Below are 27,112 nucleotides of genomic sequence, written 5' to 3' on the forward strand. Positions count from 1 at the left end.
CCTGGCTCCATTCAGACATGTTGCTTGCCCATCTGTAAAATGGGATCATATGCTTTGAGCTCTAAAGTAGCATTTCAGAGCTAAGTACTATTATCAGTATAGTACTCCTGTATAAACCTGGCACGAAGGAAAATCTGACATACCGTCTGTCCTCAACAGCAATGACTCTCCCCAAGCCAGTGCCATGCGTTACTGGTGCAGAATACACTAGAGTCTGCATTTTATAGTCCAAGCACAAACTTTGCTAAAGTCTTCCAAGGCAGTTAGCAGGGCATTTTGTGTGAGGTTCGTCAACTTTAGAACTTACTCCTCTCTTGGTCCACTGGAACCTTATTAACCTTCAGGTATACTGAAAAGCCCATCTTTATTCTCAGGTCACTAAAGAAGGGATAGAATGGGGACTGGAGTGGTTTATATTTATGAGTGGTCCTTTAATACAGTAACTCCTCACTTAAAGTCGTCCTGGTTAACGTCGTTATGTTGCTGATCAATTAGAGAACATGCTTGTTTAAAGTTGTGCAATGCTCCCTTCTAATGGTGTTTGGCAGCCGCCTGATTTGTCCACTGCTTGCAGGAAGAGCAGCCCGTTGCAGCTGGCTGGTGGGGGCTTGGAACCAGGGTGGACCAGCAGCCCCCTGTCCAGGGCTAGCTCCAGGCACCAGCGCTGCAAGCCAACGGAAAGGGGCGGCACGTACGGCTCTTCAGCAGCAATTTGGCAGCGGGTCCCTCAGTCCCTCTCAGACGGAAGGACCTGTCACCGAATTGCCACCAAAGAATGAAGCGGTGGTGGTAGAGCTCCCGCCGAAGTGCCGCCCATGGCAGCTTTTTTTTCCCCACCCCTTGGGGCAGCAAAAACGCTGGAGCCGGCCCTGCCCCTATCAGCTCCCCGCTCCCCTAAGTTCCCTGTGCTGCAACTGCCCAGCAGGCTATCAACTGCAGGCAGTTCAGCTGTCCCTCCCCCCACTGCCACGTGCTGCTCCTGCCCTCTGCCTTGGAGCTGCTCCCAGAGACTCCTGTTTGCTGTGCAGGGGGGAAAAGGAGGGAGCTAATGTCAGGGTGTCCCCCTCCCCCCTCTTACCCCTTCTCTATATAGAGCAGGGAGGGGACACAGACAGAGAGAGATAGAGAGAGCTTGGGGCAGCAGCTGTGTCTCAACTTCCTGATCCACTTAAAAAGACAATGCACTTAAGAGTGGGTCAGCTTACTTAAAGGGGCAGTGTGCATCTCTATCTCTCTCTCTCTCCCATACACAAGGTGTGTGTCTGTCTCTGTCTGCTATGCTGTCTCCCCTCTCTCCTGTTCGTGCTGCCTTGTGCGTGAGGCTACATTAACAACAGCGTGTTAACCCTTGAGGGCTCAGCCCAGTGCTAGTTCATCATTTAGCAGCAAGGCATTCCCTGGGAAATATCCCTCCTTCTTCCACCCTCTAACTTCACCACCTCAACCAAGCTTCACAATCATCATAGCTGTGAGCAGTATTAAATTGTTTGTTTAAAACGTATACTGTGTGTATATCTATATAATATATAGTTTTTTGTCTGGTGAAAAAAATTTCCCTGGAACTTTACCCTCCCTATTTACATTAATTCTTATGGAGAAATTGGATTCACTTAACATTGTTTCGCTTAAAGTCGCATTTTTCAGGAACATAACTACAACATTAAGCGAGGAGTTACTGTACTGCTTTGTGTGTTTTACCTATGGGATAGACACCCACGGGATACTAGTGCCTATAGCTACAATAAAAGTTAGACAAAATAACATTTATCCACAAAGACAGCACAAGCAAGGACTCCCCTCACCACTCTCTCAATGTATCTTGTTGTTGGCTTGAAGAATCAGGGTAATTTATTCTCAATGACACTTTATTCCTTGGCATCTCTGCTGAGGCTCCTCATCACAGGTGTCAATTAGCACCATGATGGTTTCTGTGGAATGCACACTTTGCTGAAGACTGGACTGATACTACCACATCTAGAGCTTGGGCCTGTCTGTCACCATATAAGCCACCACATTTGGTAGGGGAGGAGGAAGGGCACAAACTGCTCTGCTACCTGGACCCCATTAGAAACCTTCAGGCAACACCTAGTTTGTTCACTTCCAGTGTTTACTGGGTTGCATAGTTATTACTAGTGTTTTTCCCTGTTACTTTCCAAAAATGTAGAGCCAGCTGGTCTGAAATCATGCATGTACTGCATTAGGAAATTCCACCGTGGAATTCCATGTGTCATTACAAAGTTCTGTAAGGGTAGTTACGCTCTGGAATAGACTTCCAAGGGAGGTTGCGATATCCCCATAACTGGAGGTTTTTAAGACCAGGCTGGACAAAAGCATACCAGAGATGGTCTAGGTTTGCTTGATCCTGCCTTAGTGCAGGGGGCTGGACTTGAGGACCTCTCAAGATCCCGCCCAGTCCTACACTTGGGATGTAAGGTTATTAAACTCTTTGACCAACATTTCCAAAAGTGACGACTAATTTTATAACTTTTTCAGAAGTACTGAGCTCCGATAATTCCAAGAGAAGTCAATGGGAGTTCTGGGCACTCAGCATTTCTGAAACATCAGACTCCTGGTTTTTCAAGATATGCACCCAACAAAGGAAGCATGCAGTATTAGAGGCCACTTTTAAAAGTGCAGCTGTTTGTATTTAAGGTTAACTGAGCAGTAAAATTTTACTCCTATCTTTAATTCCATATCAACTAATAGAAACCTCTATTCAGCTAAAGGGCTCTCTCTTTTGAAAAGGAATCATTCATAAAGCCTAAAAAATCCAAACATTTGAAAAGAAAAGTGTTTTGTCCCATAACTTATTTTATAAAATCTTTACAAAGCTTTACTTGTCTTCAGAGAGTTAAACGACCAGAACTCTTGGGCTATATCCTCACCAATGGTGAACTGGACTCATTATATACAAAGTTTGGGATTTTATTTAGTCTGCTAAGAAGTGAAACATGCACAATTTCTCTAGTTAAATAAATTCTCAATACCGGAAAAGCAATCATCTTCATTAAAAAAAAAAGATCTGTGAGCACTAATTTATAAGCAAACTATTTCAAACTACTTGGTATTGTGACTCAAACAGTTCCCCTGTTTGTCCAAAGAATCAGAAGGGAAAAAACTGCTTAGGAACGAAAGCATGATTACGAAGTATAAAGCTACAGTCCATAAGTTTTGGCCCATGCAATAGGATTATTGTTTTTTTGCCAGTACATAATGTAATGGAATGAGATAATTTGGCCACATATTCCTTCCAGGAAGTCTATGTCTTATGCATGTTCTGCAAATGTTGTGAGGCACAACCTGGCAAATAGGGAACATTCCTGTTCAAAAGTCTATTCCATATTTTAAATGAAGTCACCTCAGGTTAAACTGACAAGTGGTATCCTACAGAAAGAGCAGCGTTCTCCATTACCTGCAGCACTTCAATTGGGACAGGAGTCATCGGGAGGCATGTAGCAGAATGAATCTTAATAATCAGTGGATTTAATTCACTTATCTGTCTCTCAGACATAAGAGGTTCTTCTGTAGTGAAAGTCATATAAGCATCTAAAATCTTAGAGGATTTCTCTTGCAGTCGACTGATCACTAACCTTTCCCCTGTGAAAAAATATTAAATCAAATATTAAATGTTTTGAAAGCAGCTGCATCAAAGAAAGACTGTTCAATACCACTGCTTCAGTTAGTAACATATGCTGGCACTAGAGCAGCATTGAAAATGAAATACAGTGGTATTTTCAATTGCTCTAAATATTATAATTAATTATCTGTACAGTAGAACCTCAACATTACGAACACCAGAGTTATGAACTGACCAGTCAAGCACACACCTCATTTGGAACCGGAAATACACAATCAAGCAGCAGCAGAGACCAAAAAAAAACAAACAGGCACAGTACAGTGTTAAATGTAGACTACTAAAAAGGGAAAGGGAAAGTTAAAAAAAAATGTTGACAAGGTAAGGAAACTGTTTCTGTCCTTGTTTAATTTAAATTAAGATGGTTACAAGCAGCATTTCTCTTCTGCAGAGTAAAGTTTCAAAGCTGTATTAAGTCAATGTTCAGCTGTAAACTTTTGAAAGAACAACCATAATGTTTTGTTCAGAGTTACGAACATTTCAGAGTTACGAACAACCTCCACTCCCAAGGCGTTTGTAACCCTGTAACTCTGTATTACAATAGAAACTAAAGGCCCCAATGAGGTCAGGGCTTCATTGTGCCAGGTACTGTACAAACCGCTTTTGTAGAGACTTACAAATAAACTGTGCACTATAAATATAATATGAAGCCATTATTATACTTGTTAAAAGGAGTTTTTTCACCAAAAGTTTAAACATTTGGTTACAAATAGATACGTGTCTTTGAAAAGAAAGATCAGCTATTTTATGTGCTTTCTTTATGATTCACCATGTTATACTTAATAGAAATCTGTGACATGTATATTGAACTACTTTCACTATTTCAGAATCAACTTCCTGGCAACAGAAGTAGAGATATTTCAGTAGATATTTCAGTTAGGACTCAGCAAGTTTGATATCTAACATCAAGGCCTGACCTTCCATACAGGAGCAGCTAAGTTGCAAGCACATCAGCCCACAAATGTTATTAATGAAATAGCACTGTAGGTTTGGTTTGTCTGAAGCATATGACAGAAGTTGCAAATACTTACGGCAATGCTGAGTTAATAAATAAGGAATTGTACACAAGAATGGCCAGCAGACAAGGATTTAGAATAATCAGCTAAAATTGCTCATTAGTATCTTTACTAGGGCTTTTCCCCCTGCTTTTCAGGCAAAATTTTTAACAGGCTTTCTGAAAATGCACCCAAAAACTTTGCAAATGTATTCACTGGCACTGGCAAATCATCCATTTGAGACTTGTATATGTGTATTTTTGCTAACACAAATATCTTAAAATTTTTGTAGACCCACTGAAAACATGTAATCTCATCACAAAATGCTTTAGTAGGCATTCAAAATACTGACCATTTTCATACAATCATTCCCTCAAACCACTGCCTATAACTGCAATTGTCTTTTTAATATCTTGTATTACACCTCTACCCTGATATTACGCTGTCCTCGGGAGCCAAAAAAATCTTACCGCGTTATAGGTGAAACCGCATTATATTGAACTTGCTTCGATCCACCGGAGTGCACAGCCCCACCCCCCGGAGCGCTGCTTTACCACGTTATAGCCGAATTCGTGTTTTATTGGGTCACATTATATCAGGGTAGAGGTGTAATTGCTTTGCCCAAATTCAGTCCAAATAGACGTAATTTGTCATTACCAGTAGCCTAGACATGATTGGTTGGGCGATCAAACCCTTAGCAATGCAAACAAAATACAGGTTTATTGCTGGTTTTGTTCATTTTAAAATATCTGTTTGACATAAGGGCATCACAGTAAACTATTTACAGTGACAGGATCTTCAGCCATTTCTGTTGTTCCAAGATGCTGAGGAGAAGCGTGGATTTGGAGGCTGCAGAACACAGCCAGGCAGCAGGATAGCAATCACACTCACATCGATTACCAAGTAGTTCTTTACAGCAGAGCCATGTGGTGCAAAAACTGGTGCAATTACAAAGCAGTTTGGCTCTGATTTGGGTCCTGTGGAAAGTAGCTGGTAAGAGAATCTATCTACCTATCTTAGGTACTTACAAGACCCCATTATCAATCATAATAGCTGAGCGTTAATGTACTCATCCTCACACACGCTGTGAAGTAAGGCAGTCCTATTATTTCCATTTAGAGATGGGGAACTATGGCACAGAGAGGCTAAGTCTCTTGTCCAAGCTCACACAGGAAGTCTGTGGTGCTCCAAGATTTCCGAAGTCTAAAACTAGTGCCCTAACCACTGGACCATCCCAGATTTCAAAATGGAAAACCAGGACACCTGATGGGCGCAAGGTTGAGGGCACTGAAAGTTGTACATTCCTTTCCAGTCAGGTATCACCTTGCCTTTCCGAATAAGAACTGGGACATGCATGGACAGGCAGGTCAAGAAAGAGAGGGAAAAAAAACCACACAGAGTGTTTACACCTTCATATTAAACTTCACTGTTTTCTCTCAGCATCACAGTTTTGATCCTATTTATCATGGACCAGGCTCCTTTCTGTTTTTAAATCTCCCCATACTGCATGTCTGATCTCTTGCTTCTCTCTCCCTTGTGTCTCTATAACCTGGTATCTCCTGTTCTTCTGAATTTTCTATTCTCTTGCATTTTCTCTCATTTCTTGTCCTTTGCTACTCACTCTTCTTCTCCAAACTAATGCTGCATGTGTGCCCCTCCTCCTTCTCTTTTCACTTCTCCCTCTCTCTCTCTCATTCACCCTTTTCTCTCCCCTCAGTGCCTTTCCCCATCAAAATGTCTTCCTTTATCCTCTCCAAAACCAGCACCGCTCCTCCTTACCTACCATCCCCCCCTCCTCCAAAAGGCGCCCTCTGACCTCATGTCTGACCAGAGGCTTGGAAGCTCAGACAGGAACCAGGTGGAGGGGCTTGGAAGCCAGAAGAGCAGCCAATCTGCAAAGGATAGGCAGCAGAAATTACGTCCTTGGCTGTACAGGTGACTGGGTCACCAGATGCATGGGCACAAGAGTGCAGAGAGAGGCAGCGGGGAAAGGGGAAGGCAAATTGGAACAAAGCCTACAATCCTGTAAATCTTCTCCAAGAAGCTGGGTAAGCCCAACACCTGAGTGTTAAACATGTCGTCTTTTTTGTTCAAATAAACAAGGAGAGCTTTCACTTGCAGTCAATGTGTCAGTGTATGTCAAATAATCAGTGTGATCAGAGCTCAGGCACTAACTGCATTAAGGAGGGGGGGGAGCGATAGCTCAGTGGTTTGAGCATTGGCCTGCTTAAACCCAGTGTTGTGAGTTCAATCCTTAAGGGGGCCACTTAGGGATCTGGGGCAAAAATCAGTACTTGGTCTTTCTAGTGAGGGCAGAGGGCTGGACTCAATGACCTTTCAAGGTCCTTTCCAGTTCTAGAAGATAGGTATCTCTCCAATTATTATAAAATAAATTGGGAGGGAAGAAATTAGTGTAAAGCTTTAAATGTATAGCCATACCAGTAGGAAGACACTGAAGGGTACTGCTGTAAGATCTGCCGTGGATCTATCAAAGCTCTTGAGGTTTCAGCTTCAAGTCAAAACAATAGAAAAATTGTAGGAAAGAGCTACTTTGTATGCATGGAACAAGTAAAGCAAGTGCACAACCCCAGAGGCTGTTTGCCAACCTGTGTTGGCCTGTATTTCTAATGGAACTGAAGTTACCATGGCTATTTATTTTCAGGTTTCTGCTCCAGGAGCAGCAGCAACTGTGAAGTTAGAAGGAATGTGAACAGCTCTGTAAATAATGTTGGGTGGTTACCAGCAGAGGGAAAACGTCATTCTTTGAGAGTATGACACAAGAGTGGCTCCCTCCCATACATGAATTTCTTGTTTACACTTATCAGGGAATCGATGCATTGGCGGTAGACCCGCTAAATTGACCACAGATCATTCTCCCATCAACTCCTGTACTCCACCGGAATGAGAAGCGCAAGGGGAGTCAAAAAGAGAGTGTTTCCCGTCAATGTAGCATACTGTGGACCCCACAGTAAATAGATCTATGTAAGTCAACTTCAGCTACGTTATTCACATAACTTAGATCGATCTCCCCCCCCCCATAGTGTAGACAAGGCCTCAGTAATGACTTGTTGTTGTGGGTTTTAAAAATCAAACTAAACCAATCTAGAATTCCTATGACATTCCTCACTTGCCACAATCTTTAGAAAGACAAGTAGCACAGGCTCAAAATATGATCCCTTTGAATGAAAATGCCATTACATAAAAACCTCCAACATACTTGCCACTTCCCTTTTTTCCAGCTTAAACTCTTTCCCAACCTTAAAATATGAAATTGGAAATAATGAAAAACTGTTTCTTTTACAAAAGTAAAAACTTATAAGAAGTTTATAGTGAGATGGTATTTAGCATCTTTATTTATATGGCTTAATATTTCCACAGCACAGAGTAAGTATAAATCTTACAACCTTTATCCCTCTCCATGGCTCTTTTGGCTACTGTAAAAAAATAGCTAGAGAGAAGCTGAATACTTATTTTTTATAATTAATTTTGGGCGTTAATAGAATCAAATTGGCCTGACTGTACACACACACACACATACACACACACACACCAACCAACCATATCAAGAGAAAGAGAAAAGACATACAGAGACACATAGATGCCACCCAAAGGTTCCAAACAGGTCCAAGGTATAGATTTGTAGAGTTTTTATATAAGTCCTGCAAAGACTTACACACAAGCTTAGCTTTTATGCATTGAGTAGTCCCACTGACATCAATGGGTCTGTTCACAGTGCATAAAATTAAGCAAGCGTACAACATCTTTGTAGGCGCAGGGCCTACATTTTTATGTTGTTATCAACATTCCCTGTGTTCCTCCTTCTGGACAGAGTGCAATTCCTCAATTCCCATCCACATCTCATTCCGCCCCGTCAGGCATTCCCTCAGCTCAACACATTCCCTCAATATTACAAAAAAGGAATATTTACTTACAACAATACAAACAAAACTGGACAAAGAGAGTGAACACAGTATGCATGAAAACCAGGAAAAAGAACAATGTATGTGAACCACAAACTTTAACCCTAACCCTAGCTAGAACATGCAGAAAAACTAACCTCTCCACCTATGAATAACACTCCACCCCAACAGGTCCTGAACCAAACAGGATCCAATAAAGTGTATGTCTGCATTGTTAGAAGCCTGCAGGAGTCTTGTAACTCTCTAATTTCCAGTGCCACTCAGAGCACACAGAGCTATAGGCAGATGTCAGGCTTCCCTGGTTCAAGTCCAAACCCCAACTAAACTTTCTAACCATTTTTCTTCTCCCCAGCCAGAACCCTCTTCCATTCCAGAACCTCAGTGCTCCCCATGGTCATCTGCTATGGTAACTCCTGAAGTCACTTCTAGCATGCATTTGGGTGCTTTGGAAACCTGCATTTTCACATAGTGCCCCTTCTCTCCACCCCAGTACTGAACAGTACCTGAGAGGAGAGGCATGAGATCCAGTTGCAAAGATGCTATGCCACACTTCTTTGTCAATGCTGCAATCAGGGTCTCTGCATTGGACACTTTGCTCTGCCTTCGTTCTTTAAGAGCAGGGCCTCTTTTAGGAGTAGAACTTTTCCTTTTACCTGTTAGAGGTGAGAGAGAACTCCTTTAAGATGAAACAGGGCAAAAAGTTACAAACTTACTGGAATGGGTAGCATAGCCTGGTAGCGGCCAGAGTGTAAGATTTCAACAACGTACTCTAAATTAGTTAGGCAAGTGATTTAATACACTTGATAAATCAGTTCTACAACCTACTTCATACTATACACACACACACACACAAACTTATGTTAAACGAATGTTAAGATTTTGCAGTCAAGCACTTGAAAGTTAGAAAATTAGTAAGGATGCCTGTCGAACCTTAATTCGGCCCCCTGGTATGTATGTTTAATTATACAGTCCTTAATTACATTATCACATACTGTTTTTTCCATAGGACACCTGCCTCATTCAGTGCACAGAATAGACCTGCTCTGGGAACTAGTCAGGGTTGCATTGTGATGGAGGCTGTCTGTAGGAACCTTGTCTAATTTGTTGCAGAAGGTGGAAGGTGTGTAGTGAATGAGGAAGACGACTGCAGGAAGAGAAAGGATGGTCTTGAGGTTGAGGCAGATGAATGGTGCCTTGGAGTGCTTCTCTCCCTGTCACTGAGTTCCAAGTGATACTAGACAAGCCACCTAAACCAAACTTTTCACATATGGTCATTATTGTGTGCTCCTCTTTTCTGAGTGCATGACCTGCGATCCTGAGGTCTGGTTTACAGAAGTGCTGAGCACTCACAACTGTGACTGAAGTCAATGGGAGATGGGCTGTGATCATATAATGTGCTGTATAATGCTTAATATGTGCTGAATAATGGTGGTGCTACCTGTAATAAAGGGAGGGTGCAGGATGATCTCATGGTCCAGGTTCTTCCAGCACAGGACTGGAGCCAGAAGAACTGAACTGTATTCCACGCTTGGCCAAATATGCCTTCTATAATTGTAGGACAATCACTTGACCTCTCTGTACACCAGTTTCCTAACTAATACAACAGGAACAATGGTATTTGCTTATCTCAAAGGGGTGTTGTGAGACTAAATTAATTCAATGAGTTCTTCAGGATAGAGGAAGGTATAGGAACGCAAATTATTATTCCTATTATTATTAAAAGGGGGGACATCAAGAAATGTAGTTAACAATACTTAACAAAAATTACACCGGAGGGGAAATCCAGTCAGGTCTGAACAAAAGCAAAGACAGGCTTAAGTCATAACTAAGAAGAATTCCTGCTGGAATGCATGTGAATGTTTATCAAAAGCTTATAGAAAAAAAGGCTCCAGCTGCCTTAATTGTGAAGGAATTAGCTAATGAAAAGGGTAAGATGTAATATGTGGGACTGATCACATAAGTCATGGGTCTCCAGAGTCATGGGAAAGAGGGACTTAAACAGAGCTGTCAAATAAAACAAGGCAGATGTGGCACCACGTTTAGTCCTTCAAAGAGGTCCACTCCTGTGCTGCAGACTGACCTCCCTGCGACCATTTGTATGCACAGAAGCAGGCTACGAAATGGCTGCCTAGTGATCTCCATGCTGTGCACTATGTTTCTTTGTTTATAACATTCCTCCAAGGCCCCATCCATAACTGTGGAAGCCCCAAACTATGCTATGCTTGACAGCATTAGAAAACAGCTATCAAGTATGGTTATGGTTAACACTGCTTGGTGCATCAATGATGCAGAACTCTGTTTGACAGAACCATGTTACAACTGTGTGGGATCATTCAGTCAGTGCTTATTTAAGCCATTAGTATCCCTTGGACTATGTGTATTATGGGAGATGTGTACTGCTATATGCCATGATGCCTCATCAGCTGTCAACAGGATCAGCATGTTACATGCCTTGAATGCATCGACAGATCCTGAAGTATCCCTTATGGCATCTTTTACTGCCCTCTCTTTGGCCACACATAGACACGTGAACAATGACATCAGCCAAGAATGAGAAGAAAAAATATCACAGGAGGCCATGGTGCCCTGTTCAACAGCATGGACCAGTATTGGTAGGGTAGCGGACTACACCCTGTGGCCTCTGGTGGCCAAAGAGAGTGTAGCAGGCATGGAATGACAAAAGCCGATTGCTTAATTTCAGAATGAGTATGATTACTCTAGCGCCAACATTACTACTTGTATTTCTAGCTACTGCTATAAGATACATTACCATAACAGTTGAAGTTTGAGAAGGGAGTCAATTAATTAATAAATCCTCACAACACCCCAAGTGGAAAGTATCATTAGCATCCTCATTTTACAGCTGCAAGATGAGGAAACTGAGGCACAGAGAAGTGACTTGCTGAAGGTCACAAAGGAAATTTCTGGGATAGTTGGGACCACAAAGCTGAGCCCACAATTCCTAGTCCCGTGCCTACACGACAAATATATCTGCGCAAACCTATTACACAGACAGAATTTCATGTTCCATTTATCTTTTAAAATCTGATTTTAGATATTATTCAAAAACTTCCCACCTTTTGGATCTTTTTTGTCTCGGTGGTCTGCTGGATTTTCCAAGCTAAACTTCGTTTTCTCTGGCTTTTTTGGAATCACATAATCTGAAAAGCCAGCAATTGTATTCTGCTTCAAATAATTGCCCTCATTCAGGATTTTGTCTCTGTTAGAAACGATACCTCCCGAAACACTAAAACGACTTTAAATGTGTGCAAGAAATAAAAGAAAAAAAGATACTGTTATATTTGGAGAAATATTTGTATAAATTACACTTCAATGTTTTTAAAAATGGCTTATCTTCCGTGAGAGTGGGACCAATTTTCAAAGGAGGTCTCCAAAATGTTAGAATGCTCAAACCTTGCATCGGAGTCTGCATTGGCACGTACATGGACTTACATAGTGCATGATGCTAACGTGCCCATCTCAAGTGCTAATTTAATTATCCAAATGCTGGCTTGAACATCTTATTTAGGCACCTAAGTTTGAAAATTGGGCCCAGTATATCAGAGGATAATCACTTTGCGGAATGGCCTTGATGTTGGCTTAGTAATGATCCCATACCAGATTCAAATTAGTGACAAGTGGGACAGAGCTTGTCAGCCATTTTCATACTGTACCTCCACACTAAGTCACTTGCAACCAGTCAGAAGATGTGCCCAGATTCCTAGGCACTGGTTACCATGACACTTCAAAGGATTGGCCTGGGCCTGCAGCACTTCATGTTGGCATTTTGGGACAAGTTCCAAGAGATAGAGCATGAAGATCAAACACAGTGGTTGGGAGCAAGCATGCCCACCCTTATCCCCCCAAAATTGGTGGCAACCTCTGAGTGGAGACTGTATTGAACCACAGCGTTGCACTCATTTTCACTAAATGGAGCAGATCACAGAGGTCCCCAGCTTTTAATTCAGTGTAATTGCAGTGACTACAGGTCCCAACATGCAATGCTACATTTGAGCAAGACAAGTCTCCCTTCACTTTAGTTGATATGGAGCACTGAATGCAGAGATCTGCACCTCTATTTTAATGAGGGGATTGCCTGAAATTTCTATTACAAGAGCTGAATTTTGGCTACTGCAGAAGAAAAGGGACCATACTTAGTTTATATTTCATAAAGGTCTTAATGGTCCACATAGAAAGGACCCAAGTAGGTCCAATGGAGTCAACAGGACTTTTTTCATAAGGGATGCAGGCTGAAGCCATTAATCTAAATGTTTATCAAACAGTGCAATGAGAGACATAACAAAGTGAGTTTGTGTATTGTCCCCAAACTTGAGAAAATGCTAAGAAAAGGTGTGAGAGCACAGATATATTTCTCCACCCTTAGCAGCTGGTACTGATGAAAAATCTCTATCACTTAATATGGAAAGGCCAGATGGTCCAGCATGTGTTTCAAATAAAACCCCAAGCCTTAAAGAGTTCAACAGACAGAAAATGAATGAAAAGCTGATCAAAGCAGACAGGTCACCATAGGTTACTACGGTGATGAGGACCATATAAGTACCTGGACAGACACATCAGCAAACTTCCTCCTAGTATCTGATTCAATACCTTGCTCATGTTACTTTGCCCTTGAAGATCCTCAAAATGAACGACTCTGTATGTGCAAAGTAGCAGTAGTAATCATATTGTTGCTATACTATACCACAGCTCACATTTGATATATACTTCAATAATTAAAGATGCAAACCAAAAGCTGTTCTCTCCAGATTTCTAGTCCTTCAGGTTCATAATCAGAGCCAAATCTTTTCCCAAAGGAAAGGTGCAGCAGGGACCTCTAGACAGCCCTGTGTTAATTAACTAACAGCCCAAACTTATTAGCAATACCTCTCATCTGTCACTCATTTTACTCCCAAAGTTACCCACCTTAAACACACATTTAGTGTCCCCTCACTTTTACATCAGAAAAAAATAATAATTAAGTGGAGGTTATTGAAAGAATCATTTACACCAAACAGATGAATCCCAAAGCATTAAGTCTCCTCAGTGGAAGACTGTGGCCCTGATTTTGGATCTCGGTCAAATACTGCACCTCATATTTAGGCCTTGGCAGGTTGATAAATAGTAATAGTTTTACCTTTACAGGGGCATCTTCCATCCTTGGATGCTTTACAAACACCATGAAGCTTAACTAACACCCTTGAGAGGTAGTAAATGGTACTATACCCAACATATAGATGGTCTATACCCATTATACAGATGGTCAGATATTCACTAGTCAACAGCAAAGTCAGAAACAGAATTCAGGAATCCAAGCTCTCAATCCCTTTCTCTAATTATTAGACAACAATGCCACCAAGAACATCTATTTTGCTAATGCCATTTAGCAAGTGAAACTCCTGGGCAAAGGCAAAATGCAATAACCTTCCTCCTTCCCCCCCTCTATTTAGTGCTTAATATACAATTTAAATGCTACATTAATGCTACGTTCAGTGCTCATCTATCAAAACATGATATACATGAGTATATCCATAATATATATAGTATATCCAGAATATATGCTCCAGAATAAACTTCACATGATTTTTACTAAGATAATTTTCTTATTAAATACTTTGCTGGAAAGCTTCAATCTGCTATGTAGCAATTATTTTACAGTTACAGGAGGAAGGGGCGGGAGCTTGCACAAATTCCATGTTTATTAATATAGATTCTCTCCAAGGATATGTTGCAAAACCCAACGTCTACCCTGAATATGGCAGTAGACTCAAGAAATTTAACCATATATTTAATTGCAGGCACATACCTAGTCCAATGATTTCTAAGCCACATTTTCATAGCAAATCTTTGAATGATGGCTAATAATACATTGAGTACAGTTAATTCTTTGACAACAAATGTATTCTGAAGTTCTGCCTTTTCCTCTCTACTCAATATGGAGGAAGCAATCCCGGAGACAGTTGACAGAGATAACAGAACATGAAAACCACCACAATCATGCTACACTTTTCAATATCTTAGGGCTTAGCCTTTCCCACATACATAACAACCTGATATCCAAGAAGAAACAGAGATACTGCATAAACTATTTCGTAAAGAATCCTGCCAACGTTTGGCAGGATTTCACACATCAGGACAGCTCAACACACTGTAGGGTTCGCTGCTTTCAACAGCACCAATTGCTCACAGGTATCATCACTTTGCACATGCTCAGCCTTGTAAAATTCTACTCACCCTGACCCATCATCATGATTATGGTGGGGGAGTAGATTTTGTGCCAGGGCAGGTAAGCTTCCCTAAAAATTTACAAATCTGCACTTATGCATGCCAGGTAGTTTGGGGCTAGCTCTACCCCTTTTACCAGCACAGCCACCTCTCCTCAGGCAGTGTGGCAAGAAAATTCTTACATATTAGCCATGTTCCTATATATTTCGTACCCTGGTATTACTGCGTCCCATTGATTATCATCATTCTACCAAGTTTCTGTGATGCCTATTATATCAATATTCTCATTTAATACCACTCAAGTTCACCCATCTAAGCATTTAGATTTTTTTATGTTTGAATACTAGCCTTTATAAAATTTGTCAATATTTAGCTGTCTGCCTTCATGTGATGAAACTGAACGGGACTCTTTTCATTTGACTCTATCTCTCAGCTCCTACCTGTACCGTATCAACTTCTATCCTCTCTTCTTTACTAGAATAGAGCATGCTCTTTAATAAATCTTCCCCTGAGGGATGTGTCTATCCAAACCATGTTGACTTTTCCCCAGCTCTTAGTTTAAAAACTCCTTTATGACCTTCTTAACTTTACATGCCCGCAATCTGGTTCCATTTTGGTTTAGATGGAGCCCATTCTTCCTGTATAGGTTCCTCCTCTCCCAAAAGGTTCCCCAGTTCCTAAGCCTGCTCTGAACACCATTGTCTCATCCACACGTAGAGACCCAGCAGTTCTGCCTATCTAACTGGCCCTGCTATGAAACTGGAAGCATTTCCAAGAATGCTCCCATGGAGATGCTGGACTTTAATCTCTTACCTAGCAAACCACATGGAGCTCATTTCAGGGTGGGAGCCTAAAATTTCAAACACAGGGACATTATACATGAACAAAGCTAAGCAAAAAAATGTTGCTGAGCATTTGGACAGTGGGTGGGTACATACTAGGAAGATTTTAGTACCAGTGGGTAGGTTGGTTTCATGCCAGAGTGGCCTAGACATGATGGAAGAAGCTTAAATTTAAATATTGTTAGTTTTTATGATATTTTGCGACGTTCTTAGTGAGTTAATATGAGCTATTAAATAATAAATGAATTAACAGAAAGTGTAATTCATCCCCTGTTCATGATTCTCCTGGGGCACCACATAATACCAAGAGCATGAAACAGATCTCATACATACACTTCTGCTTACTAATGCATAGGTCTGTGTACAGTTGCTTTGTGTCAGTTTTGTATCTTTCACACACAGGCACAGCCAATGGTATGCCACAAAATACAGTGGCCTTAAGGCTCTCAGAAGTTTAATAGGGAGCCACATGATTTATTGGTATGAATTTATCCTGCATTATTAGTCATCAAAGAATAATGGCTTATGACATTCAGAAGAAGAGTGATAAAATTCATGAAATATGACTGGCTGCATTAAGTTTTTCAAAATCTGATCTACAGACTAAGTAAAATTGAATTTATATCCATGTCAGCCAAATAATAATTATGCTATACAAAAGCTGTAGGAGCCAAAAAGGCTAAAGGAAGAGTGGCTTTCTGGGATCATTACCAGTAAACCAATACTGGAACATGATACATTGTTGCTTGAAAATGTCTATGGAATAATCAGGACAGTAACATGCTAGATTTCCATTTAATTCTCATGAAAGGGAGGCAAATGTCTAGTGTGACTACAGCTTCAACTAGCTGTGAAACTGTTCATTGAAATAAACTGCTTTCTAAAGCAAGACAACAATCTGGTTATCAGCTCTGCAATGTAAGAAGCTTTGAAAATCTGCTAATGGCTTATATGAAATATACATTTAAAGAGAAACTACTATATTTAGGGGGGGAGGGGATTCAAACTTTCCTCTAATTAATGTGAAATAGTCTAGACAAACATTTCCCCAAAAATGTATAAATGTTACAGGAATAAATTGACTGTGAGCCAGAGGATTATTATGGCCATTCTCCATGTATAGATCAGCCCTCAAAATGCTAGGGATATGATATAACATGAATACATGCAGGTATCACTGAAATGAATCTAGGATAAAAAAAAAACCTCCCAGATTACTGACATATAAACACAGTGGAGATTCACAGAGGTAACTGAAGAAAGGAACAAAATCACAATTTTTGTCCATATTAGTCTTAAAAGGGAAAATTTGATACAGGAACAACACATCTGATTTTTTTTATTTTTATTTTTTTTATTGGCATGATTAAGAAAAGCATAGCATTGGGTGTCTATAGATATACTTTCTATTCCTAGCTCTGCAACAGACTTTCCGTGTAACTTCAGCAAGTTGTTTAACCTCCCTCTCTGCCTCAGTTTCCCCATCTATCTCATGGGGGTTCATAAGGTTAACTCAATGGCTATGAAGTCCTTTGATATCCTTGAATAGAAGGTATTATACAAGTGTGAAGTTTGTATATTAAAATCTCAGTTAACCTTGCACAAACATAGAAATTTTTGCATACTACTGCAAACGACTCTATCTCAGACATTTTGGTTGACTAAAAAAAGCACCTAGTAGAGAAACAGTTTACTTTTTTCGTTTTAAAGCATACCTAATCCTATGGAATTCTGAAGCCATACTCCACCTGATTTATTACCTCTCCTGGGAGAATTCTCTTTCATCATGTAGTTTGCCTCAGATTCAAAACCATCAATTACACTTTAATTATGTGATTTAAGCATCCAAAATAATATCAAGTTACCTGATTAATGGGACAAAAACAAAGCTGAGAAACATCTTCAGCCTCACAGAGCAAGTTTAAATTCCTATAACTTTTAGAATTTACTACATCAGCAGTAACAAATATGGCTCATGGTTTAACGTAGTATTATACAATTACTTAGGTGGGCTATCAAAGAGTATTAATACAAAAGTAAAGCTTTTTGATGGTTTCTGATAGCTAATTCTTTCAAAACACTGGCACAAAGCTTAACTATTAAATAATAATTGCTATTAGGTAAATGTAGGCATATTCCCTATTTACTATGTTTGTAGATGGATCTATCTATAAATACCAGGGCTGTCTGTATTTTTTTTAAATGGATTCTTCAATCACCCTAAAAATAATTTCACTGCTCACTTTTGTTTGTTGTTAACAGGTCAGTCCCCATTTTCACAATATAAAAGCTACAGGTCATATTCTGCCTTCTATTATACCTGTAAAACCCTGAAGTCAATGAAGCTACACTAATAACTGAGAGCAGACTATGGCCCTGACAGTTTTAAAACATGGCAGTTTTCCCTCGTCTCCTATTCTAACTGAATATTAACGGCAAACACAGTGGAGCAAGCTGCTTGTCTAGAGGTCCAGACAGGCAGCTCCACAGTAGCTAATTCTTTGGGACATGAAGAATCTTTAGTTTATCCTTGCCATTAAATCTTCCCACCGTTCCCTTCTTCTCTCAGAAATTTAAATCTCAGTGGTCCCAGTTCTGCAGTCACTTTATGAGGAATAACTGAAATGGAGAAGCATCCATGCACTGGCTAATGATTCAGGGCCAGAGTTGTGAATGTGGAAGCTATGCATAGCTATGGCACTACACAATAAATAGTAATAGTCCACTGCATGGATTCACTGTGGAACAAATCTTCCCCTGAGAGCCCCATACATTCACATGTGGGGTTATAAAGCCAGGACAAAAATACACACACACGCAAAAACCACCCCTCCAGACACACATATTTCATTTATTTCTGATTTTGAGTAGGCTGGTTGTACAAAACTAGAGGTATTTTAATAGGAAGCCTTGATTATTGCCTTTTTTAAACATCAGTAACAGAGCAGTGGAAGTAAATGACAAGCATAAAATTGTAAAGCTCTTTGGGATGCTCGGATAGAAGATGTTACAGAAATGTAAGGTGTCGTTGTTACTAAGCGCTGATGTTAAGTACTGGAAGAGAGATTGTCACAACACTTGCCTTTGAGCTACAAAATCTTCAATGACAAAGCTCATGTGAGGGTTAGAAGTAAACTATCACACTGGGAAACCATCAGAACAATTAAATCTGAACACTGCAAGTAATAAGATGGTAGTTTTATCTGACCCAATGAAAGAAAATGAACTGCTTTGAAAAGAGCTTGAAACATAGGAACATAAAAACGGCGACACTGGGTCAGACCAATTGTCCATGTAGCCCAGCATTCTGTCTTCTGACAGTGGTCAGTGCCAGATGCTTCAGAGGGAATGGACAGAGCAGGGCAATTTATTGAGTGATCGAGCCACTGTCACCCAGTCCTAGCTTCTGGCAGTCAGAGACTTAGGCTTTGGCTACACTTGCACTTCAAAGCGCTGAGTGTAGTCAAAGCGCCAGCGTTGGGAGAGAGCTCTCCCAGCGCTGTCCGTACTCCACCTCCCTGTGGGGAATAACGTACAGCGCACTGGCGCTTGCAGCGCCGCAATTTGCAGCGCTGGAGAGGGTGTGTTTTCACACCCTGCTGCAGCGCTGCAAATTTGCAAGTGTAGCCAAGGCCTTAGAGACACGAGAGCATTGGGCTGTGTCCCAGACCAGCATATCTAACAGCCATTGATGGACCTAGCCTCCCAGGAACTTAGCTAATTCTTTTTTTAACCCAGCAATACTTTTGGCCTTCACAACATCCTCTGGATATTTGTTCCATGGGTTGACTGTGTGTTGTGTGAGGAAGTATTTTCTTTATATTTGTTTTAAACCTGCTGCTTATTAATTTCATTGGGCCCCTGGTTTGTGTGTTATGAAAAAGAGTAAATAACGTTTCTTTATTCACTATCTTCATACCATGCATGATTTTATAAGACCATCATATCCCCCTCAGTTGCCTCTTTCCAAGATGAACAGTCCCAATCCTTTTAATCTCTTCTTGGATGGAAGCTGTTCCACACCCAATAACTTTTGTTGCTCTTCTCTGAACTTTTTCCAATTCCAAAATATATATTTTGAGACTGGGCAACCCGAACTTAATGCAGTATTAAAGGTGTGGGCGTACCAGAGCTTTATAGAGTGGCATTATGATATTTTATCATATTGCCTATCCCTTCCCTAATGTCTCCTAACATTACATTAGCTTTTTTGACTGTTGCTGCACTGTGAGCAGATGTTTTCAGGGAACTATCCAGGATGACTCCAATATCTTTTTCCTGAGTAATAACAGCTTATTTAGACCCCATCATTTTGTATGTATAGCTGGGATTTTTTTCCAACGTGCATTACTTTGCATTTATCAACATTGTATTTCATCTGCTATTTCGTTGCCCAATCACCTAGTTTTGTCAGATCTCTTTGTAACTCTTTGCAGTCAGCTTTGGACAGAACTATCTTGAGTTATTTTGGATCATCTGCAAACTTTGCCACTTCACTGTTACCCCTTTTTCCAGATCATTTGTGAATATGTTGAACAGCACTGGTCCCAGTACAGATATTTGAGAGATCCTGCTATTTACCTATACCACACCACTGTGAAAACTTTTTTTCCTAGCTTTTAACCAGTTACCGATCCATGAGAGGATCTGCCCTCTTGTTCCATGACTCCTTACTTTGCTTAAGAGCCTTTGGTGAGGGATCTTGTCAAAGGCTTTTTGAAAGTCCAAGTACACTAAATCTACTGGATCACTTTTGTCCATGTATGCTGACCTCCCCTGAAAGAATTCTAGTAGATTGGTAAGGCATGATTTCCCTGTACAAAAACCATGCTGACTCTTCCCCAACATATTATGTTCATCTATGTATCTGATAATTTTGTTCTTTGCTATAGTTTCAACCAATTTGCCTGGTACCAATGATCGGTTTACTGGCCTGTAATTGCCAGGATCACCTCTGGAGCAATTTTTTTTTAAATCAGCGTCACATTAGCTATCCACCAGTCATCTGATACAGAGGCTGATTTAAGCACTAGGTTACACACACCAGTTAGTAGTTCTGCAGTTTCATATTGGAGTTCCTTCAGAACTCTTGGGTGAATACTACCTAGTCCAGGTGCTTTATTACTGTTTATCAGTTAGTTCCAAAACCTCCTCTTCTGACACCTCAAATCTGGGATAGTTCCTCAGATCTGTCAGCTACAAAGAATGGCTCAGATGTGGGAATCTCTCTCACATCCTCCGTAGTGAAAACCGATGCACAAAATTCATTCAGTTTCTCTGCAATGGCCTTGTCTTCCTTGAGTGCTCCTTTAGCATCTCAATAGTGGCCCCACCCATTATTTGGAAGGCTTCCTTCTTCTGATGTACTTATCAAGTTTTCTGTTAGTTTTGTGTCTTTTGTTAGTTGCTCTTCAAACTCTTTTTTGGCCTGCCTAATTATACTTTTATACTTGGAACCCTAGAAACCACCACTAATAAGAATAGGAACCTTCAGGTGTGGGGAATAAAGGAAGGGACTAATGGTGTGGAGGCCACAGAGGCCATTTGGGATTTATTGGTGGATATATTGGAAACAAAACCTGATCTCCCCCCTGCAGGAAGAAAAGGCATATAAGAAGTGGGCCCATCTGTAGGCGTGTAGAGAGGTTAGCTGGGGCTCGTCTCTCTCCAGGGCAGTGGGGAAACCACACTGCCTCACTAAAATTGGCAAGGTGTCTTGTGGGGAATTAGCTCGTCCGCAGGAGTCTTCCTCTGAAGCCTTTGTGAGGGCAGAAATAAACACAGTGAGTCAGGCACTCAGGCAGGGGCTCAGCAATGACACTATATAATAGTAAGCCCAGGCCCGGCGTTTACAGCACCACTGGAGAGTTTTGCTGGAATCAATTTAAGAGAAGAAATACAGCGTCCAACTGTAATGTGGCTATTATTCTCCCTGGATACAGAGGCTGTGCATGGCATAAAATGAGGCAAGATGGAAGTTTCCTTTCAGGAAAGATACATTCTTTTCCAGATGTGACCAGGGCAGCTTTCATGGGCTACAGACCCACTTCATCAGATGCATGTAGTGGAAAATACAATAGGAAGATATATATATACACACGCAGAGAACATGAAACAATGGGTGTTACCATACACACTATAAGGAGAGTGATCAGTTAAGGTGAGCTATTATCAGCAGGAGAGAAAAAGAACTGGTTTGTAGTGGTAATGAAAATGGCCCATTTCCAGCAATTGACAAGGAGATGTAAGGAACTGGGGGTGCGGGGGACAAGCATGGGGAAATAGTTTTACTTTGTGTAATGGCCCATCCACTCCCAGTCTTTATTCAAGCCTAGTTTGATAGTGTCCAATTTGCAAATTAATTCCAATTCAGCAGTCTCTCATTGAAGTCTGTTTTTGAAGTTTTTTTGTTGTAATATTGAGACTTATAGGTCTGTAATCGAGAGGCCAGGGAGATTGAAGCATTCTCCAACTGGTTTTTGAATGCTATAATTCTTGACGTCTGATTTGTGTCCATTTATTCTTTTACGTAGAGACTGTCCGGTTTGGCCAATGTACATGGCAGAGGGGCACTGCTGGCACATGATGGCATATATCATATTGGTAGATGTGCAGGTGAACAAGCCCCTTATGGTGTGGCTGATGTGATTAGCTCCTATGATGGTATCTCCTGAATAGATATGTGGACAGAGTTGGCAACGGGCTTTGTTGCAAGGATAGGTTCCTGGGTTAGTGTTTTTGTTGTGTGGTTGCTGGTGAGTATTTGCTTCAGATTTGGGGGTTGTCTGTAAGCACGGACTGGCCTGCTGACTGTGTATCATAGGGGGATGGTTCAGCCAGTCATGTGACTTTCAGCACAAAGTTTTGCAATGAAACTCAGTTTTTAATCATTAATGTCCATGCAGATGTAGCAAAATGTTTTGTTTCCTGTTTTTATAAATTTCATGGATATAAATAAAAAATGTTTAAAAATGAACTCATTTCCATATTCAAAATGGAGCAGAGTTTCATATAGTTTAATAATGAATGATTAATACAGCCTTATTGCAGAGTGAATGACAACCCTGATATATATATGGAAAAGAGCAATAGTGACATATGCTAGGATTTTTTTTTAATCGCTTCTCAGCTCTATGAGCTAAGATGTGAAAAAATTATCTAAGTTAATTCACTTTATTCTTGTAGGGGTTTCATTTTTCAGTCATCAAATTTATGAAGAATTAATATTGATTTTGAGAAGTATTCTCACACAGCTCCGGAGAGTCAGTGGAGTGTAGACTTCCTCCTACTAATGAAATATTGGTTAGAAAACCATTGAGACACAAAGCTAACAGTCTCTTTGAATTCATATGCAGTGCCATTGATGCCATTTAATTTCTATTCTGCTAAAATGCACATGGGAGATTAAAGAACTTCTGTGAAATGTTCAAGTCTGATCCTGAAAACATGAATGTTTGTGCCTAACAATCAGAAAAGTAATTTATGCCTGCATAAAGAGGACTTCTGCCTAGATCAGTCTGTACTAAAAGTTGAATTTTGTTTGAGAGGTAAACTACTTTGCACTTTCAACTTTTCAAAAACTCTTTTAAAGGTCGTATTTTAAAAAAAAACTGTTGGAGTATGTATGCTGGATATTACTCAAGTTCATAACTTCCTGCAACTGTGAAAATTTAAATAGATCAAAATAGAAAAAAATGCTTAAAAATAAATATAAATATTATCTGTCAATTATAAAAATATGAAAATTGAATACTGCCAAGCCAAAATACACTGTAAATGGTTACGAAGTGCCTATTTAGTCTACAAAGCAGGAACTCAGAATTGTTAAAAGAGAGCAAAGACAGCAAACCAAGAAGCATTAGAGAAGTTGCAACAAGAGATTAAACACAAATAACAGCTTATCAAAACGCACTATAAAAGTAGCTCAAGGTTATGTAACAAAGGTTTGATTTCCAACAGCTCAAAGCAATGTCCTAGAACATTTGGAACACTGGAATATTCAAAGCAAGGTACTATTTATTTTAAATACAGGGACAATCATTTCATTGTTAAAGATGCTGGTCCTCTCACACAAAACACCATTTGAAATAAAATCAGAGCATTTTGCTTGCATGGGCAACTCAGCCTTGTTTTTGAAGTTCTCCACTTCTACAGAGATTTGCGATATTTTTTATTCTGTATATACAGCACAAAATCAGTTGAGTTACAACCTACACTCAGAGCAGGGGTCAGCAACCTTTCAGAAGTGGTGTGCCGAGTGTTCATTTATTCACTCTAATTTAAGGTTTCGTGTGCCAGTAATACATTTTAATGTTTTTAGAATGTCTCTTTCTATAAGTCTATAATATATAATTAAACTATTCTTGTCTGTAAAGTAAATAAGGTTTTTAAAATGTTTAAGAAGCTTCATTTAAAATTAAATTAAAATGCAGAGCCCCCTGGACCGGTGGCCAGGACCCAGGCAGTGTGAGCGCCACTGAAAATCAGCTCACGTGCCACATTTGCACGTGTGCCATAGGTTGACTACACCTGACTTAGGGTATGTCTATCCTGCAGTTAGACATCCACATCTGGCCTGTGCCAGCTGACTTGGGCTCCCACAACTTGGGCTAAGGGACAGTTTAAATTGCAATGAGATGTTCAGGGACCTCCCATCCAGGACCAGCTCCAGCATTTTTGCTGCCCCAAGCGGTGGGGGGAGTGGGGGAGAGAGACGCGATCGACGGCAATTTGGCAGCAGGTCCTTCCCTCCAAGAGGGACTGAGGGACCCGCCACCGAATAGCCAGACGTGCCACCCCTTTCCATTGGCCGCCCCAAGTACCTGCTTGTTGCACTGGTGCCTGGAGCTGGCCCTGCTCCCACCTCAGAGGGTCCTAGAGCCCAGGCTCCAGCCCAAGCCCAAACATCTACACTGCAACTAAATAGCCCCTTAGCCCAGCTGGCATGGGCCATCCACGGGTTTTTAATTGCAATGTAGGCATACTGTCATCAACAGATAGTTAAGGGTTAAGGTCTCTTTTACCTGTAAAGGGTTAACAAGCTCAGTGAACCTGGCTAACACCTGACCAGAGGACCAATCAGGGGACAAGATACTTTCAAACCTCGGTGGAGGGAAGCCTTTGTTTGGGTTCTTTGTTTTGGGGGGTGTTCTCTCTTTGGATCTAAGAGGGGCCAGACGTATATCCAGGCTCTCCAAGCTTCCTGAAATATTCTCTTCTATGCAGTATAGTGAGTATTAGAAAGGCGGATTAGTCTTTTGATTGATTTCTGTATTTGCAAATGTGTGTTTGCTGGAACAATATTTTACCTCTTTGCTGTACTTGTACTTAAGCTAAGGGGGAGGGAATCCCTTTAGTTTTTATAAGCTATATACCCTGTAAGCATTTCCATCCTGATTTTACAGAGATAGATTTTACCTTTTCTTTTTTTCTTTAATTAAAAGCTTTTATTTTTAAGAACCTGTTTGATTTTTCCCTTGTTTGAGACCCCAGGGGATTAGTCTGACTCACCAGGGATAGGTGGGGGGAAGAGAGGAGGGGGGAAGGTGAATCCCTCTTTGTTTTAGATTCAAGGAGTTTGAATCAAAGAAGTTTTCCCTGACGACCAAGGGAGGGAAAGTCTCGGAGGGGGAATGGTTTATTTCCCTTTGTGTTAAGATCCCAGGAGTTTGGATCTGGGTTCCCCCCTCCGGGAAAGGTTTGGGGGAACAGAGAGTGTGCCAAAACACTATATTTTTGGCAGTGTTACCAGATCTAAGCTAGGATTTTAGCTTAGAAGGATCCATGCAGGTCCCCATCTTTTGGACGCTAAAGTTCAAAGTGGGGAACAAAACTATGACACATACCTTTAAGGTATGTCTTACACCGTATACTCTACATGGCAGCGTGTAGAGTACATACACTGCACTCCCCCCCACATCCCCCATAGCACAGGTATAAACACCAGTGCAGATGGCAAGGCACTGCTTAGGCAACTAAAGTAAAAACATTTTGAACCCTGTGGGTATGAACCATATATGGCTCTCTACATGCCCAAGCAATGCCTCCCCCATCTTCACTGCTGTTTTTAGCAATTTAGTGTTCTGCTGCAGGGCAAAGGTTCCGGCAGCTCCCTGCTGCCTGAGCCTTTCACTAACATGTGTAGCTACACACCTCAGTGTGGATGCAGCCTGTTTTGTACTGCGGCATGTAGCTACACATACCCTACATGCTGCCAGTGGGTTGGCAGTGTAGATGTAGCCTTACAGTAGTAACCCATGCTAATGAGTACTGTTCCTAGTAAACATACATTGCTCAGAAGAGTCTACCAGTAGCCCACTGAAGTCAATGCAAGTCTTTTCATTGACTTTACTGGGATTTGATCAGACCCATAATCTTGGCTGTGTCAGTAATAAGGAAAAGAGTTCTACATAAATCTTGCTCAAATGACTTATGATGAAGACATTCTAAATGTTGTGTGACAGTAAGTAAAATGGTCTAAGAATCTGATGACAAGATATATTGTACATATGAACACGTGCAAGATTTTTAGAAAAAAAAGTGAAAACCCTGAGGAAGTCAATTAAAAAAATGCAACAAACTGTTTTGTTTTTAAGATGTTGAACTGGAAATGCACTCCATTTGCCTTCATTTGTTTAATTATTTTTACTTCACCAAAGTGCAAAGCTTTCATTTAACAATGGATATTATGGGACAGTCAATTTGATTTCTTTTAAACTGACTAATTTTTTAAAAAATATGTTCCCCACTGCCCTGAACTCTGTAGGCTTTTGTAAAATGTTAGGATGTTGCATGTTTATTGTCAGGAAAGAACATTACTGATAATTGCACCAGACTTTAGAAACTATTCAGCGATTCTGAGTCACTAAACTGACAACATGAACAATGGGTCTTGTAAATAAAGCAGAATTTAGCCCATGAACTTCTTAGGCTTTGGCTACACTTACACTTCAAAGCGCTGCCGCGGCAGCGCTTTGAAGCGCTAAGTGTAGTCAAAGCGCCAGCGCTGGGAGAAAGCTCTCCCAGCGCTGTCCGTACTCCACCTCCCTGTGGGGAATAACGTACAGCGCTGGGAGCGCTGGGGCTTTGACCACACTGGCGCTTTGCAGCGCCGCAATTTGCAGCGCTGGAGAGGGTGTGTTTTCACACCCTGCTGCAGCGCTGCAAATTTGTAAGTGTAGCCAAGCCCTTAGTTACAGCAATGTAAATCCAGAGTGATTCCCACTTGTTTCAAGGGAGTTACCCAACATTTACACCAGTGTATCAGAGTAGAATTTGGCCTTGTAAATATCTGTATTTACAGAATTAATCTGTTCAGCTCACAAGGGGAGGAATAGCTCAGTGGTTTGAGCATTGGCCTCCTAAACCCAGGGGTTGTGAGTTCAACCCTTGAGGGGGCCACTTAGGGATCTGGGGCAAAATCAGTACCCAGGCACGGGGCTGGACTTGAGGACCTTTCAAGGTCCCTTCCAGCTCTATGAGATAGGTGTATATCTCCAA

At 40.9% G+C, this 27,112-nt stretch overlaps 1 protein-coding gene across 4 annotated transcripts in view; it reads right to left on the bottom strand.

Moving 5' to 3' along the window:
- The window catches only part of CFAP92 (cilia and flagella associated protein 92 (putative)), an 83,820-nt gene that overhangs the window by 35,752 nt on the left and 20,956 nt on the right, over positions 1–27,112 (bottom strand). For 3 of the 4 annotated variants that reach the window (XM_045023351.1, XM_045023349.1, XM_045023350.1), the window contains exons 8-11: positions 13,111–13,203; positions 11,627–11,805; positions 9,053–9,202; positions 3,413–3,597 (exon numbers count right to left, since the gene is read on the bottom strand). In XM_045023351.1, the coding sequence (XP_044879286.1) occupies positions 3,413–3,597; positions 9,053–9,202; positions 11,627–11,805; positions 13,111–13,203 (607 nt within the window). The remainder of the gene's footprint in view (positions 1–3,412; positions 3,598–9,052; positions 9,203–11,626; positions 11,806–13,110; positions 13,204–27,112) is intronic. The other variant, XM_045023352.1, reaches the window with a different exon arrangement.

Source organism: Mauremys mutica, chromosome 7 (assembly GCF_020497125.1).
Source record: "Mauremys mutica isolate MM-2020 ecotype Southern chromosome 7, ASM2049712v1, whole genome shotgun sequence".
Lineage (NCBI taxonomy): Eukaryota > Metazoa > Chordata > Testudines > Geoemydidae > Mauremys > Mauremys mutica.